At 41.2% G+C, this 17,688-nt stretch overlaps 1 protein-coding gene and 1 long non-coding RNA gene across 9 annotated transcripts in view; one reads left to right on the forward strand and one right to left on the reverse strand.

Moving 5' to 3' along the window:
• Window positions 1–3,713: 3,713 nt before the first annotated feature.
• LOC129816388 (uncharacterized) lies at window positions 3,714–12,887 on the reverse strand. The gene is made up of 3 exons (XR_008753547.1): window positions 12,697–12,887; window positions 11,617–11,857; window positions 3,714–7,724 (listed from the first exon to the last, which is right to left on the reverse strand). It is a non-coding gene; the product is annotated as an uncharacterized LOC129816388 (long non-coding RNA).
• A 13-nt stretch (window positions 12,888–12,900) lies between these two features.
• The window catches only part of LOC129816352 (cell adhesion molecule DSCAML1-like), an 87,232-nt gene continuing 82,444 nt past the window's right edge, over window positions 12,901–17,688 (forward strand). For 7 of the 8 annotated variants that reach the window (XM_055870753.1, XM_055870761.1, XM_055870779.1 and 4 more), the window contains exon 1: window positions 12,920–13,127. In XM_055870753.1, coding sequence (XP_055726728.1) covers window positions 12,941–13,127 — 187 coding nt within the window. In that variant the 5' untranslated portion in view covers window positions 12,920–12,940. Of the gene's footprint in view, window positions 13,128–17,688 lie in introns of all 8 variants that reach the window. The other variant, XM_055870808.1, reaches the window with a different exon arrangement.

Consider the following 17,688-nt stretch of genomic DNA (forward strand, 5'->3'; position numbering starts at 1 on the left):
TGTTACTTCATAGTTATCATTGTGGCCTTAAATGTTTAACTAGCGGTTTTACTGTGTATTATGCATTTTTAATGATTCAGTCAGTATAAGAAGTCAACTTTAACACTGGTGTTTGACACTAGCTACAGATTAAAACTTCTATTCACTCACCCAGAGCTACAGTGCCTTGCAAAAGTATTCACCCCTGTTGACATTTTTCCTATTTCGTTGCTTTACAACCTGTAATTTATATATACAAAAGTCAAAATTGGTGAAGTGAAATGAAAAAAATTACTTGTTTCAAAAAATGCAAAAAAAATGTAAAACTGAAAAGTGGTGGGTGCATATGTATTCACCCCCTTTGCTATGAAGCCCCTAAAAAGATTTGGTGCAACCAATTACCTTCAGAAGTCACATAATTAGTAAAATAAAGTCCACCTGTGTGCAATATAATTGTCACATGATCTGTCACATGATCTCACTATATATACACCTGTTCTGAAAGGCCCCAGAGTCTGCAACACCCCTAAGCAAGGGGCACCACCAAGCAAGCGGCACTATGAAGACCAAGGAGCTCTCCAAACAGGTCAGGGACAAAGTTGTGGAGAGGTACAGATCAGGGTTGGGTTATAAAAAAATATCTGAAACTTTGAACATCCCACAGAGCACCATTAAATCCATTATTAAAAAATGGAAAGAATATGGCACCACAACAATCCTGCCAAGAGAGGGCAAAGATACCAAAGATAACCCTGAAGGAGCTGCAAAGCTCCACAGTGGAGATTGGAGTATATGTCCATAGGACCACTTTAAGCTGTACACTCCACAGAGCTGGACCTTATGGAAGAGTGGCCAAAAAAAGCCATTGCTTAAAGAAAAGAATAAGCAAACACATTTGGTGTTCTACAAAAGGCACGTGGGAGACTCCCCAAATAAATGATGAGACTAAAATGTTTTTTTTTGGCCATCAAGGAATGTCTGGTGCAAACCCAACACCTCCCATCACCCTGAGAACACCATCCCCATGGTGAAGCATGGTGATGGCAGTATCATGCTATGGGGATGTTTTTCATCAGCAGGGAGTGGGAAACTGGTCAGAATTGAAGGAATGATGTAGGGTGCTAAATACAGGGAAATTCTTGAGGGAAACCTGTTTCAGTCTTCCAGAGATTTTTTATATTTTACCTTTATTTAACTAGGCAAGTCAGTTAAGAACAATTTCTTATTTTCAATGACAGCCTAGGAACAGTGGGTTAACTGCCTTGTTCAGGGGCAGAACGACAGATTTTCACCTTGTCAGCTCGGGGATTAGATCTTGCAACCTTTCAGTTCTAGTCCAATGCTCTAACCACTAGGCTACCTACCGCCTCAATTTTCACATGATTTGTCACACGATCTCAGTATATATACACCTGTTCTGAAAGGCCCCAGAGTCTGCAACACCACTAAGCAAGGGGCACCTGACTGGGACGGAGGTTTAAGAGGTAACATTTAAATGTCTTTGAATGGCCTAGTCAAAGCCCAGACCTCAATCCAATTGAAAATCTGTGGTATGACTTAAAGATTGCTGTGCACCAGCGGAACCCATCCAACTTGAAGGAGCTGGAGCAGTTTTGCCTTGAAGAATGGGCAAAAATCCCAGTGGCTAGATGTGCCAAGCTTATAGAGACATACCCCAAGAGACCTGCAGCTGTAATTGCTGCAAAAGGTGTCTCTACAAAGTATTGACTTTGGGGGGATGAATAGTTATGCATGCTCAAGTTCTGTTTTTTTGTCTTATTTCACAATAAAACATATTTTGCATCCTCAAAGTGGTAGGCATGTTGTGTAAATCAAATGATACAAACTCCCCAAAAATCTATTTTATTTCCAGGTTGTCAGGCAACAAAATAGGAAAAATGCCAAGGGAGATGAATACTTTCGCAAGACACTGTAACTCCCTTAGCCAGGTAGTGGATCAATACTGTACCTCACATTATCCACTGCTGCATGCTTTTTGAGATACTGTTAAAATAAAACATTGAACTAAGTGTGTCAGAGAGCACAGACAGCCGCAGTATACATGCACTCTATCTGTGTTTAGTCTAACCTGTGTGTGTGTGTGTGTTTTGACTGTGAGTGCCTGACTGTGCTCGTCTGTGCTGACACAGGTAAGAAGCTCCGCTGTTGGAAGGGACACAATCCTTTATCTCATCAGTGCTAAAACAGGAAACATTCAACATGAAAAGAAACACCTCCTGTACAAGTGTTTCACACATACAGTGTAGGGTTGTTCCTTTTAATTTCAATAGCTTTTGGACTGCACCCGTTTTGATTTGAACACAACTTTCTATACATATTTTCCCATGGTAGAAGTGGTCAGAAAGTAACTTGGTGGACCTGAATGCCAAAACATTTAGGAGATAGAGGGGCTCAAAGTTGATGGATTTTGCATACCCCACCCTACCATGAGACATCCATGTCTTCATCACTGGAAACAAAAAGTGTTGTCAAACTATTTTACAATTTCTTGAAAAAATTGAATTTGAATAAGAATTTACATTTTTTAACCTTTAAAGTCGGTGATCTAAAAACACGTAAACTCCGATTTTATGTTTTTGCATATGTTTTAGTTTAGACCCTTTTTTATATAATCTACTTTCCGAATGCACTGTAAATTGATTATCAACGGTGGTTGGCCCGGCGGCCATCTTTGTGGTAGTAATTGGAAGTAAAAAAAGCAATTCAGCTAAATTGCAGTGGTCTGTCACCCACCCTGTATTCAAGAGTATGCTGTGTCTCAACCAATTGCGGGCACAACACAAATACCTCAGATTATGTAAAATAGGGTCTAAGCTACAGAATATGCAAATATTACAAAAATCAAAGTTGACACATTTTTAGATAATTGACATTAAAGGATAATTTTAAAAAGTTATTAATCTAAAAATTATAAAATAGTTTGACAACTCTGTTTGTAAGTTTTTAAATGATATCAAACTCAGCCGTTTATCTTTTCCAGTGATGAAGACATGGATGTCTCATGGTAGGGTGGGGATTGCAAAATCTGTCAACTTCGCACACCTCTTTCTCCTAAATGTTTTGGTCCAAGAAGTAACTTTCTGACCACTTCTACACTGGGCAAATATGTATGGAACGTTTCATTAAAATCAAAAGGGGTGCAGTCAAAAAGGGATTGAATTCAAATGGAACAACCCTATGAAACATACACTGTCTCACTGTCCATGTTTCAATGGTTTGTCTTGTTTTTGTCTTGTTTACAGGCCTGTGAACACAGCTGAATCTTGAAACAAGGTAATGTAATGTTGTATTGACAGACAACCAGACCATCTGACCCAGCAACGCTTTGTTTTGTAATATAACCCATCTATTGGCTTTAGAGTATAGACATATTATACCCTGACTGCTCATGTGAGCTATGAGACATCTCTAATGTGTTCTTATAGGTTTTGTTCCAGACATTGACCAGAGACAGCCATGATATGGCCCAAGGACAACCCTATTACGTCAATACCGTGTCAAGATGAGAGACCACCATCTTTATGATTACTAATGTAGGAATAATATGAAGTGTGATGTGTGTTAACTGTCAGATAACAATAAATAATTATCATAATTTAAACATTTTTGGCTTTGTTTGTTTCTTTGGTGATGCTGAGGATTGAGGCAAGGTCAATCCAAGTGGTATAGACCTAGGCTTACTACAGAATTTGCATTTTGCCCTCGACACAATATTCTGGTCTTCAATTCGGTATATGGTTTATTTATACATTTGAATTGGATTTCTGCGTGAATTTGGAGCATTGTCTAAAAAGTATGTCTAAAACGAGGATCAATTGATTGATGCCAAAACATCAGAATGTATGGTCCAGGTGCAATAGAGATTTCAACCAGAGGGCGGCAGCAATAATAAACAAATTGTCTCAAAGAAGCTCTCGTCTCAGTATAGCCTACTGCCAGGCTGGCAACTGCCACCAACTAGAACCCCAGCAAGCTTTTGTATGCAAGTCCCAAGAGGCAATTTATGCACATTCCAAATTGTTAGAAAGCATTTAAGTCACACAGATAATCTGTTTCAATTAGTTGAGTAAAATTGCAATCACAACGAACAAACTTGAATTCAAAACATTTGTCTCGCCCCCCTTTCACAATAAGCCTAGAGACTCGACCTGACTGATACAGGTAAGATGCAGTGGAGTTTTAAAAAATGATACCATTTCTTTAAAAAGCAACCTTGGCGACAGGTCAAGCACTGACCTACCAGGCTATCTCACTTTGACCCCTGCAATATACGAGACTAGGGAGATGCTGAAATGCATATCGATAAATATATTAAATTTGAATTAATTGGGAAGAAGGCTATTCGCCTATTCTGTTGAAATATTGGCCTAGTAACGGCGCGTCTATTTTCAGGTTAAATCTAGAGGGATTTATAAATAAGGTCACCGTTTCATAATCAGACAGCATCGGCATTAGGTTAAATACAATGCACATTTCAACCATGTAGCAGATTTTGTTCAGGAAGACATGAATCAGAAGGCCTAACCTGGGTAAGTGAGTTATTGGGGAAAATAGCTTATTTTGTTTACCTTCCATAGTGATACATTTATGATGTAGGCTTATCTCGTCGATCAGACACCGCCACCCAGGGGCAGCATGCACCCCAAAAAATCTAAAGGGGCACAAAGTACGTGAGGATGGCTGGAGGGTGGAAGTTGGAGAATTAAAAATGTTCTCAAACACCTGAAATAGATTTTCCCTGGAATCTAGAGCCATAATTATTATGCTTAATTCTATGTCAAAAATATGTTTATTTTTCTGCATATCTAAGCGTACATCTTGAGCTGTCTGTATCCTCCTGACTGGTGGTTATTTTTTTCAAAGAAACTAAATATGTTTCTCTGCATCTCTGCTAAAATCTGGGTAAAAGATTTAAAGAAATGTGAGTCCTATTCAGTACGTTTAGTAATTGCTTGCTTTTCTAAAGTCTACCAACCTTGCCAAAAGGAATGCCAGCTAAGATAGTTAGACAAGCTAGCTACTCTAACTTTATTGATAGCCTGAAATGGCTTCTTGGTAGCTAGTTATGAGGTTGGGAGATTGGGAACCTATCTGGACAAGATAAAGCCATCTTCATAAAATGTGTAGGTGGCAAGTAGTGTCACAGAGAAACAAAAATTGTAATGTATTTGAAATACTTAACAAAAAAACATTACAGTAGAAATCTGAGGGGGCACGGCCACTGAGTCCCTTAAGGGCATGAGACCTCTGCCTGCGCCCATGCGCAATTAACCTGGGAACAAGGTTACTGTTTGAGGGGATGGCAGCTTTTGAAGCAGAGGAAGAGGGCATTTGAGCAGGTGTAGTGTACAGTAGGTCGGGGGAGCTAGTTTGATGAGGTGGGATAAAGTTGAATGATTGATCTCCATGCAAGAGGTTAGTGGAGTGCAGCATCGGGTTGGGTGTTATTGTCAGGTACAGGATGAGATGGGGATGATATGGAAAGATGCAGTTGTGGCAAAAGCAGGCCAAAGCGATGATGCCCGCTCACAATGCAGACAGGCTTACGGGACAGGCTGACAAAGCACATTCATCAATGAATGAGACTGCTCTGTGCTTGGCTAACTTTTCCTGAGTAAATAAGTCATCATGGAGGACCCAGGGGCTGAGAAGAACATTCCCTCTCTCTCACTTTCTCTGTGAGAAATATTCTCTGAAAGGCACAGTACGCAATGGTCATAATTGAGTGAAAGTAAAGATACTGTTACCAGCCTCAGACTGAATCTGAAGGTGGCCTCTTTAGTGAGAAAGAGAAACGGACAAAAACGTTATCGTCTTGACAGTTCTGGCAATCTATTTTCTAATATGCCTTTTCTTATTCAATTATCTAATTTAGAATATTTAGTTATTAATTCATTTCAATGGATCGATAAGTAATGACAACAAAACATGAATTCACATACAAGTGCACATATTAACTTACACAATATAAGTGCACTTTACCTACAGTAGATTTCCTTATTCACACAATAGAAACACTTATAGATAAAGATAAACAACTGACGTGTCTGAATATTGCTATACATGTAGAAAATTGATAAAAATGTACATTCAGCTTCAAAACAGTTGTGCATCCATGAAATGGCCTCCCTCTCTTGCACCCACACTGCCTGCACTAAAGTCCATGCATGGTGCCATTTTACCAGCTTGTGAGTACAATTTTACACAGAACCAATAACATGTCAAACGAACTCAGAGACCTCAAATAAATGGATTCTTTATGAAATTACTTCCAGGAAATCATGTACATTTACTCAGAAAAACTCAAAAGTGTCTATGTGATTTTTTACCACATCTAGCATTTTTTTTAAATCAATTTGACCTTTATTTAACTAGGCAAGTCAGTTAAGAAAATATTCTTATTTTCAATGACAGCCTAGGAACATTGGGTTAACTGCCTTGTTCAGGGGCAGAACGACAGATTTGTACCTTGTCAGCTCAGGGATTCAATCTTGCAACCTTTCAGTTACAAGTCCAACGCTCTAACCACTAGGCTACCTGCCGCCCCAAAGCATAAAGCATAAAATTAACATACCCTCTCATTCACCCTCAATCACATTCTTCACTTACTCAGTTTGACACTAAAAATATAGCTGTAGTGATAAAGAAAAACGGACACAAAAGTCAAACTTTCTGAGGAATGTTACGCGCGCTTGGCTATAACTTGTTACTTCCCCCACTACCACAGTGCAACAGCACCATCTATTGGACTGATGGACTAACTACTGCTACAATATGTGGAAAAAAAGTACTACTTAAGCACATTTTTTTGTGACTTTGTTCTTCAACCCATTACAAAAGAAAATGACTAAAGTAAAAGTGAAAGTCACCCAGTAAAATACTACTTGAGTGAAGGTCTAAAAGCATTTGGTTTAAAATATACTTAAGTATCAAAAGTAAAAGTAATAATAAAAAAATCCTTATATAAAGCAAACCAGATGGCGCCGTTTTCTTGTTTTTTTACAGATAGCCAGGGGTATGCTCCAACACTCAGACATAATTTACAAATGAAGCATGTGTTTAGTGAGTCCGCAAGATCAGAGGAAGTAGGGATGACCAGGGATGTTCTTTTGATAAGTGTGTGAAGTAGACAATTTTCCTGTCCTGCGAAGCATTCCAAATCTAACGAGTACTTTTGGGTGTCAGGAAAAATGTATGGAGTAAAAAGTACATTATTTTCTTTAGAAATGTAGTTAAGTAAAAGTTGTAGTACAGATACCAAAAGTCAAGTACAAATACCACCAAAAAACTACTAAAGTAGTACGTTAAAGTACTTTACACCACTGCACACACACATTTTATAACACTCCAGTCACTCCGGTCACACACACTCTCTCTCAAATAGGCACACACACACACACCTTATTAAAGAGTCCACTGCACCTCCTCTGCCCCTGTATTCTTTTCAACATTGAACATAACATGAGGTTTTTCCATCCAACCCCTACTCAGACTCGGAAATGGTGGATGCATACCATCCACCACTTTCGAGTATATTACTCGCTAATGTTCAGTCCATGGACAATAAAGTGGACGAGGTCAGGGCGAAGATCTCCTTCCAGAGAGACATCAGGGACTGTAACATACTCTGCTTTACGGAATCATGGCTCTCTCCGGATATATTGTCCCTGTCCATTCAGCCAGCGGGGTTCTCCGTCCATCAGCAGACAGGAAGAAAGAACTCTCTGGGGAAAAGAAAGGCAGAGGGGTTTGTTTCATGATTAACAAATCATGGTGTGATTGTGGTAATGTACAGGAACTTAAGTCCTTTTGTTCTCCCTATCTGGAGTACCTCACCATCAAATGCTGACCGCATTACCTCCCAAGAGAATTTTCTTCAGTCACCGTCACTGCCGTGTATATTTCCCTCAAAGCCGACACTATGACGGCTCTCAAGGAACTAAACCTGACCATGTGCAAACTGGAAACCATATACCCTAAGGCCACATTTATTGTAGCTGGGGACTTTAATAAAGGAAATCTGAGGAAAACGCTACTGAAATTCTATCAACACATCTCCTGTGCTACACGCGCAACACAGACCATGGATCATTGTTACACTTCCTTTCTGGACAGCTATAAGGACCTACCCCACCCTCCCTTCAGCAAATCAGATTATGCCTTCATTCTGCTCCTCCCTACTAATGGGTAGAAACTTAAACAAAAAGTTAATGTGGTAAGGACTGTTCAACGTTGGTCTGATCAATTGGAATCTATGCTTCAATATTGTTTTGATCACGCGGACTGAGAATGTTCCAGGTCACCACTGAGAATAGTATCAATGTATACACTGACTCGGAACAGGGTTCATCAGGAAGTGGATAGAGGATGATGTTCCCACTGTGACGATTAGAACTTATCCAAACCAAAAACCATGGCTAGATGGCAGCATTCGCGCAAAGCTGAAAGAGCGAACCACGGCATTTAACCATGGCAAGGAGACTGGGAACATGTACAAACAGACTAGCTGTGACCTCCGTAAGGCAATCAAAGAGGCAAAACGACAGTACAGGGACAAATGGAGTCACAACTCAACGGCTCAGACACGAGACGTATGTGGCAGGGACTTCAGACAATCATGGATTACAAAGGGAAAACCAGACACGTTGCAGACACCGATGCCTAGCTCCCGGACGAGCTAAACACCTTTGCCCGTTTCGAAGAAAACAACATTGAGCCGCCGATGTGTGCCACCGACGCTCATGAGGACTGTGTGGTTTCGTTCTCCGTGGTCAAGGTGAGTGGGTAATTTAAGCGTGTTAACCCCCGCAAGGCTGCCGGTCCAGACGGCATCACAAGCTGCGTCCTCAGAGCATGTGCAAACCAGCTGGCTGGATCGTTTACGGACATATTCAATATCTCCATATCCCAGTCTGTTGTCCCCACTTGCTTCAAGATGTCCACCATTGTTCCTGTGTCCCAGGAAAGTGAAGGTAACTGAACTAAATGACTATCGCTCCATAGTACTCACTTCTGTCATCATGAAGTGCTTTGAGAGGCTACTTATGAACCATATCACCTTCACCTTCTCCGACACCCTAGACCCACTACAATTTGCATATCAACCCTAAAGATCCACGGACGATGCAATCACCATTGCACCTGGACAAGAGAAATACCTATGCAAGAATGCTGTTCATCAACTACAGCTAGGCCATCAACACCATAGTGCCCTCCAAGCTCATCACTAAGCTCAGGGCCCTGGGTCTGAACCCCTCCCTGTGCAACTGGGTCCAGGACTTCCTGACGTGTCGACCCCAACACCTCTGCACGCTGATCCTCAACACGGAGGCCCCACAGGGGTGCATGCTCAGCCCCCTCCTGTACTCTCTGTTCACCCATGATGACGTGGTTACACGCGTCTCCAACTTAATCATCAAGTTTGCTGACGACACAACATTGGTACCAACAACGATGAGACAGCCTATAGGCAGTAAGTGAAAGCCATGGCGGAGTGGTGCCAGGAAAATAACATCTCCCTCAATGTCAACAAAACTAAGTAGCTTATCGTGGACTACAGGAGACAGCAGAGAGAGCACACCCTCATCCACATTGACAGGCCGCATTGGAGAGGGTCAAAAGCTTCAAGATCATCAAGGACCTCAGCCACCCGAGCCACGGCCTGTTTACCCCGCTACCATCTAGAAGGCGGAGACAGTACAGGCGCATCAAAGCTGGGACCGAAAGACTGAGAAACAGCTTCTATCTTCAGACCATCAGACCGGTAAACAGTCACCCTGCCCTGAACCTTAGTCACTGTTCTAGTCGTCTACCACCCGGTACTCTACCCTGCACCTTAGAGACTGCTGTCCTATGTACATAGTGTCATTGAACGCTGATCACTTTAATAATGTTTACATACTGTTTTACCCAATTTATACATACATACTGTATTCTAGTCATGGCTCATCCTATATAACTACTGCTGTACACACCTTTTCTATTCATATACTGTTGATAATGTCTTTACACGCCATTATATGTACAGAGCATTCTGAAAGTATTCAGACCCCTTCACTTTTTCCACATTTTGTTACGTTACAGCCTTTTTCTAAAATGGATTAAATAGATTTTTTCCCCTCATTAATCTACACACAATACCGCATGATGACGAAGCAAAAACGGGTTTTTAGAAAATTTTGCGAATGTATAAAGAATAATAATAAATGAAATATCACATGTGCATAAGTATTCAGGCCCTTTACTCAGTACTTTGTTGAAACATCTTTGGCAGCAATTACAGCCTCGAGTCTTCTTGGTAAGAAGCTACAAGCTTGGCACACCTGTATTTGGGGAGTTTCTCCCATTCTTCTCTGCAGATCCTCTCAAGCTCTGTCAGGTTGGATGGAGAGTGTTGCTGCACAGCTATTTTCAGCTCAAGTCCGGGCTCTGGCTGGGCCACTCAAGGATATTCAGAGACTTCTTCCCAAAGCCACTCCTCGCCTCTTCACTGTTGACGTTGAGACTGGTGTTTTGCGAGTACTATTTAATGAAGCTGCCAGTTAAAGACTTGTGAGGTGTCTGTGTCTCAAACTAGGCACTCTAATGTACTTGTCCTCTTGCTCAGTTGTGCACCGGGGCCTCACACCCCTCTTTCTATTCTGGTTAGAGCTAGTTTGTGCTGTTCTGTGAAGGGAGTAGTACACAGCGTTGTACGAGATCTTCAGTTTCTTGGCAATTTCTCACATGGAATAGCCTTCATTTCTCAGAACAAGAATAGACCGATGAGTTTCAGAAGAAAGTTATTTGTTTCTGGCCATTTTGAGCCTGTAATCGAACCCCAAAATGCTGATGCCCCAGATACTCAACTAGTCTAAAGAATTACATTTTTATTGCTTCTTTAAATCAGGACAACAGTTTTCAGTTGTGCTAACATAATTGCAAAATGGTTTTCTAATGATCAATTAGCCTTTTAAACTGATAAACTTGGATTAGCTAACACAACGTGTCATTGGAACACAGGAGTGATGTTTTCTGATAATGGGCCTCTGTACGCCTATGTAGATATTCCATAAAAAATCTGCCGTTTCCTGCTGCAATAGTCATTTACAACATTAACAATGTCTACACTGTATTTCTGATTAATATTATGTTATTTTGGCCTTCCGGGTGGATTTTAATGGACAAAAAATTAGCTTTTCTTTCAAAAACAAGGACATTTCTAAGTGACCCCAAACTTTTGAACGGTAGTATCTGTATCTGTTTTTAATTTTTTATGAATTAGCAAAAATGTCTAAAAACCTGTTTTCGCTTTGTCATAATAGGGTGTGTAGATTAATTAGGACTTTAAAAAAAATGTAATCCATTTTAGAATAAGGCTGTAACGTAACAAAAATTTGGAAAAGTCAATCTTTCCGAATATATACACTGAGTGTACAGGTCAGACTGACCAGGTAAATCCAGGTTAAAGCTATAATCCCTTATTGATGTCACCTGTTAAATACACTTTAATCAATGTAGATGAAGGGGAAGAGACAGGTAAAAAATATATATTTTTAAGCCTTTAGGCAATTGAGACATGGATTGTGTATGTGTGCCATTCAGAGGGTGACTGGGCAAGACAAACTATTTAAGTACCTTTGAACGTGGTTTGGTAGTAGGTGCCAGGAGCACCAGTTTGAGTGTGTCAAGAACTCTAGTGCTCCTGGGTTTTTAGTCTCAACAGTTTCTTGTGTGTATCAAGAATGGTCCACCACCCAAACGACATCCAGCCAACTTGACACAACTGTGGGAAGCATTGGAGTCAACATGGGCCAGCATCCCTGTGGAACGGCTTCGACCCCTTGTAGAGTCCATGCCTCAACGAACTGAGGCTTCTCTGAGGGCAAAGAGGTGTGGAACGCAATATTAGGAAGGTGTTCCTAATGTTTTGTTCACTCAGTGGATTGTGTGTGTATTGTGTTTATTGTGTTTATTTTTTAAATCATGCTAGGCAGTACTGCACTGTTGGAGCTAGAAACACAAGCATTTCGCTGCACCTGTGATAACATTTGCAAATCTGTGTACACATCAATAAACTCTAGGCCATAGTGTGCCGCTGAGCCTCTTTAGACTGGAATGTCCTTCATTGGTCATCAGTCATATGAGCATATTGGTCCTATGATGGCAAGAGTGCAGTGCAATCAATCATTTGAATTTATGCAAGCAAGTCGATATCAGCACGTGTGGGGGTGGTGATATGGTGAAAGCCAAAAAAACAAGTGCAGGCTATTGGTCTGTATGTAAACGTTCAGTTGGCTCAACCAAACAGAGGGATCTCTCAAGTCTCTCCATCACTCTCTCGCTATTTCTCTGTCTCTCGGTCTCTCCGTCTGTCGGTGTGTCTGTGTGTGTGTGTGTGTGTGTGTATTTGTTTGATCATGCGTGCATGTATGGGAGAGAGAGAGAGCTTTCAGTTGCATGAATTTGCGCGCGTGCTCCGTTGCCGGGGAGAGGAAAGATGAGAGAGACGTGCTTTCATTTTAAATCACTATGCGATTCAGGAGTCCTATATCCAACCGTATATATATCCAGTGAATGCATAAATAAACAGACAAGTAATATTGTTGATTATAGTGATTTGGTTTCAAAGTATCCAACGGTATCTGGAGTAGATCCATCCAAAGCCGAGAGAAAAGGCCAGTTCAGTCCGTGTGGTGCACAGGTGGGCGCGCTCACCTGTGTGTCAGAGACAGTAGCCATCCACCTGTCCGCGTCAATCCAGAGCACACTCCCTCCTTTCCACCGAAAAGTCACCGAATATCCTCAACTCACCTCGACCCTTCGCGGTTCCATTTGGCGTGTGACGTATATTTTGACCGTGTCTCATTAGACTACGAAGGGAGGCTTCGCTTGCATGTTCTGTAGTCACGTCGAAGGGAGGGGACGTGGGCGGGGCTCAGGCGCTTCTCATTTCCCTGCGATGGTTATCCGGGCAGCAGGGCTGGAGAGACCGCCGGGGAGCATAGTCGCCAGTCCAGCACCGAGACTCGCCTGGCCAAAAACTGCGCTGCACACTTGCCAGGATTGCCAAACATTCCTGAAAAATATACCTGCTATTTATGGCATGTGGCTTGTAACTTTACTCCTGCTGTACTCTCTCCGGGAAGGTAAGACACACTGTTTTTATGTATTACCTTAATAAATTAAATCCAGTGAGTGTCTCACTTATTATATCCTGATCAAAAGTACTGTAATAATTACCAATAATTGTAAAGAAACATGGAGATGTAGAAGGAGAACAACTGCGTTGATGTAGCCATCATTGGAAGCCATGGAATTAGGAGAGATTGGATTTGAAAATGAAGTGTAAATGACTTTGTCTACAAAATGCATAGGCCCATTGTAAAGATGCACGTAGAGGTGTTTTAGGTGTGAAATATATATTTTTTGTCGATGTGTGGCCGTGTGCACCGGTCGGTGATGCCGCAGATGGTGCTGATAGCACGGTTTGTTTTCGCATTATACCAACGAGAGTTCTGAATATGTAAAATGGCTGGATAGGGAGAACGAGGTGGGAGAGGGAGATGAAAACAGCTCTTGAAATGCCTGAATTGTTGACTTTTTTTAGTGGTCAAAACTCCCATGGGTACATGTTGTGCAAAGTATTTGTTGAAATCGATTCTTATAATTTTATTTCAGTGTTAGTAAATCATTTTGCTGTGGTTGTTTGGCCTATTGGTGTCCGTTTGTGGGTCTGTCTGTGAATGTGTTATACGCGCTTGGCTGTGGACACAGGCGCACTGTTCTGGAGTTGTGCTGTGGTGATTTTTGTGCGGTGATCTTGAGGAGATTTTTGGCAAGAGTCCGTGTCTGTCAATGAGTAGTTGCCATGTTGAAAAATGAAGTAACAAACCAAAGGCTTCTTATTAGACAAATGATTACACCCAAATTAATTACCCCATAATGAAAATGAAATTACTCTTTTCAGAATTTCCTCGTTTATTTTGTGGACATTATGAGTTTATTTTTCGTTTAATGATTTATATAAAGTGCTTTCTGTTTTTGACTGGGAAAAATCCTCACATTTCAAAGGCTGATTCAATATGGCTGCAAATCCCGAACGAATTACCAAACTGATCTCTCTTGCTATTACAGTGTATTATAATAATCCTGCAAATCTGCGTTGAAAATAACACAGAAACTCAACAGCATCTTAGTGTGTAGTCCTTTGTTTAGCCTGGCTGTTTGGAGTTATGTATATGCATATTTATGAGTTATAATTTCATAAATGTCATGGGCCTGGAGGATGGGCAGATCTGTTCTTGTTCTTCTTATGTATTGATATGTAGGCCTATGTGACATGTCTGTCAATACTGGAAGGGCAAACCCAAGATACAAGCTCACATTTGGCGCCTACTTTTATTTAGACTGTTTTGTGTTAATAATTATTTAATTAGGTAATTGGGTGTAAGTACATGTGGACCATTCAAGCATTTGAATGTCTCCCTGAATGCATATCAATTAAAATAATATGAAAAGTCAAGTTAAGTAAAGGCACAATGTTCTCATACCAGCATCCAAATGTCTTTTTAGATCTATTTAATTCGATCTTAAGTTATTTGACCAAAGAAGACCCCAGATGTGTGGGTGAATGTGGACAAGCCCAGGCGTGTTTCCCTCTAATAGCCCACCTGAACCCTGGCTGCGCGCTCTCGCTCTCTCTCTCTCGCTCTCTCTCTCTCTCTCTCTCTCTCTCTCTCTCATCTCTCTCTCTCTCTCTCTCTCTCTCTCTCTCTCCTCTCTCCTCTCTCTCCTCTCTCTCTCTCTCTCTCCTCTCATCTCTCTCTCTCTCTCTCTCTCTCTCTCTCTCTCTCCCTCTCTCTCTCTCTCTCTCTCTCTCATCTCTCTCTCTCTCTCCTCTCTCTCTCTCTCTCACTCTCCTCGCCTCTCTCTCTCTCTCTCTCTGTGTGTGTGTGGGAAAGGGGACAGCCCTCCCTCTCTGCATTGCATTGGGACTGTTTGCTACAAGGTTTATGTGTATAATTGAACCGTGACCAATTATTTGAAGGCAATTGTTATTGTTAAATGGTTCATTTTAATATGTTGCATTTAAACATCGAATTTTTGTTGAATATTTTCCCGTACATACTTGGACCCATTTTACAACGCAAAAACACCCAATTCAGTGGGCTAGCGAATTACTTACAGCGAGACATGGGTTACATAATTGGTCAATTAGCCTACATAAATGAAAGAAACAAATCAAAGAGACATTATTTTAGTCCAAATGGCTGTGTAATTAATTAGTATTAATTTTCTATATCTTTAGGTGATGAACAGTCATTGCATCTTTAGGGTTAAAACCAATTAAGCTAAATGAAATAGGATATTTTACGACTATTATAGCGCTACATTTCATTATTGAAGATGGGAAATAGACAATTTTGTCAATATGGAATTTATTTATCTGACCACCCGTTTTCTATTTTTGACCAAATACAAATTATGATAATCCAACACAGGCACACACATTTCAATTATTTATTGCCTAGAATGATTAACAATTAATGATGTATTGATTTCAGAAATGCTATAATTGTTGTAAAGCAGTTTGTATTTTCAGTGTAATTTCTAAGGATGTATTGGTCTATTGATTTTTTTTATAATTATGAAATTAAAATAAAATAAATATAATAAAATAGTCCTGTCAATGGCATTTCGAAATTGAGCTCAATTAATCCAAATATATGTGGTTATAAGGCATTCCCTCCCCTGTCATAAGCTCCTAGGCTACTGTCACCCTCTTCCCCTCCATACCCAACCCTCCCTCTCCTGTCCTCCCTCGTAGAAAACTGAAACATGCAAAATTGGTCTCTCTCTATTTTAGCCCAAATCCCCAGCTGCCTTCTCCCCTCAGCTGCGCAATTAGCGTTGCGATCTGCCGCATCACCCAAATGACAGAGCAGCAAAGCGGGTAACAGGACAGAAGGGTGCCAATAGATAATTGCCTGGTTTTATTTTTGTAGTCAAATATGCTCATAAATCACTTTTTTAAATATTGAATAATACTGAATGAATGAATGCACTGCCTTTATTTTTAAATTAGCCTCAGGCATTAGCATAGGCCTAGGCCTACTCACTTAATTTTCTTGTCAAATTGCATTCGTACATTTATGAACAATAACATTTTCGTTTCGATTATCTGTTGTAAGCTATATACTAATTCTAACACGTTTATTTGGCTAATTGAATAGCCTAAGTCTGTGCTCTGTGTCCTGGGTTCATTAATGAGTCAATATGATTAACCTATTCATAATATGGTGTATACAGTTTGCACTATTGCTTTTGTTATTGTTTTCGTTTTGAGGCCAAAGAATCCTTCAAACTTTAATCCTTTAAAATCATCCCGCAAACTTTTGTGCATGGAGTGAGTGCATGGGGAAAAAATCGATTTCTATGGCATTGGCCGGGGTTGCCCTTGCCTCTAATGAGGAACTCTGAAATGTACGTTTTACCGCGGTGTAATGGTGATTAAGCCTACCTAACTTTGTAATAGTATTGTGAGATGTGAACGTTACTGCAGCTGGTGTAAGTGGCGCGTTGCAGTGGTGAGGCTGGCAGGGCGAGCGCAGCGGATCTCAGAGCGCGCGGAGCGGAGCCATAGAGCCTTCAGCGATAGGATCTTACACCTCTATCATGGCACATCTGCTTTCCTATTCGTCTCAGTCCCCCTGCATCCTTCCGCTCCTCTCTCAACCCGTCGTCACAATGTAGCCTACCCGAATGGGATAATTATGTCGAATAAAAATGCATTAGACGATTAGAATGGATAAGGAATGGAGATTCAAGGAATGAAATATGTCAATTACATGCGATCTGACGGATGACAGGTGAGGTGTCCAAGCCTTTTATCACCTCGGGTCTTACTGTATTTGAGGAAATGTTTATGTTCTGGCAGGTGGTTGTCAAATCGATTCTCTCTCTCTCTCTCTCTCTCTCTCTCTCTCTCTCTCTCTCTCTCTCTCTCTCTCTCTCTCTCTCTCTCTCTCTCTCTCTCTCTCTCTCTCTCTCTCTCTCCTTCTCTCTCTCTCTCTCTCTCCTCCTCTCTCTCTCTCCTTCTCTCTCTCTCTCTCCTTCTCTCTCTCTCTCTCCTTCTCTCGCTCTCTCTACTTCTCTCTCTCTCTCTCTCTCTCTACTTCTCTCTCTCTCTCTCTCTCTCACTCACTCAAACACACTCCTCCTTCTCCCCCTCATCACTAGGCAGAATTAAAGGCTGGGGGAGGGGCAGTTTTATGCAGACTGCTGGGACTTGTGATCTACAGATTTGATATTCACATTAAGAGAGAAACTGGCTGCTTTGATGTAAGGGGGAGCTGGTCCCAGGGGACTGCTGAAGTAGCACACTTTTTCACTGACGCAGCACGGGCCTGGGGGGTGATGGGGTATATGGTGTACAGAAAGCAGGGGGGCAAAACCCCTGCCTTGATTAGATGTAACCCCCAACAACCCTCCAGCCCAGCCCTCACATCTTCCCACCCCACACCAACCACCTACTTATGCCAGACCCCTAAGGATTATTCATAAGCTTACACCTACCTCCATCTCCCTGTCTCTTCTTTTAATTTGTATGTACTTCCCCTCCCCCTACTTGCTCTCATAACACGCACACACACACACACACACATGCACAGACAGACAGACAGACAGACAGACAGACAGACAGACAGA

Source organism: Salvelinus fontinalis, chromosome 2 (genome assembly GCF_029448725.1).
Source record: "Salvelinus fontinalis isolate EN_2023a chromosome 2, ASM2944872v1, whole genome shotgun sequence".
Taxonomy (NCBI): domain Eukaryota; kingdom Metazoa; phylum Chordata; class Actinopteri; order Salmoniformes; family Salmonidae; genus Salvelinus; species Salvelinus fontinalis.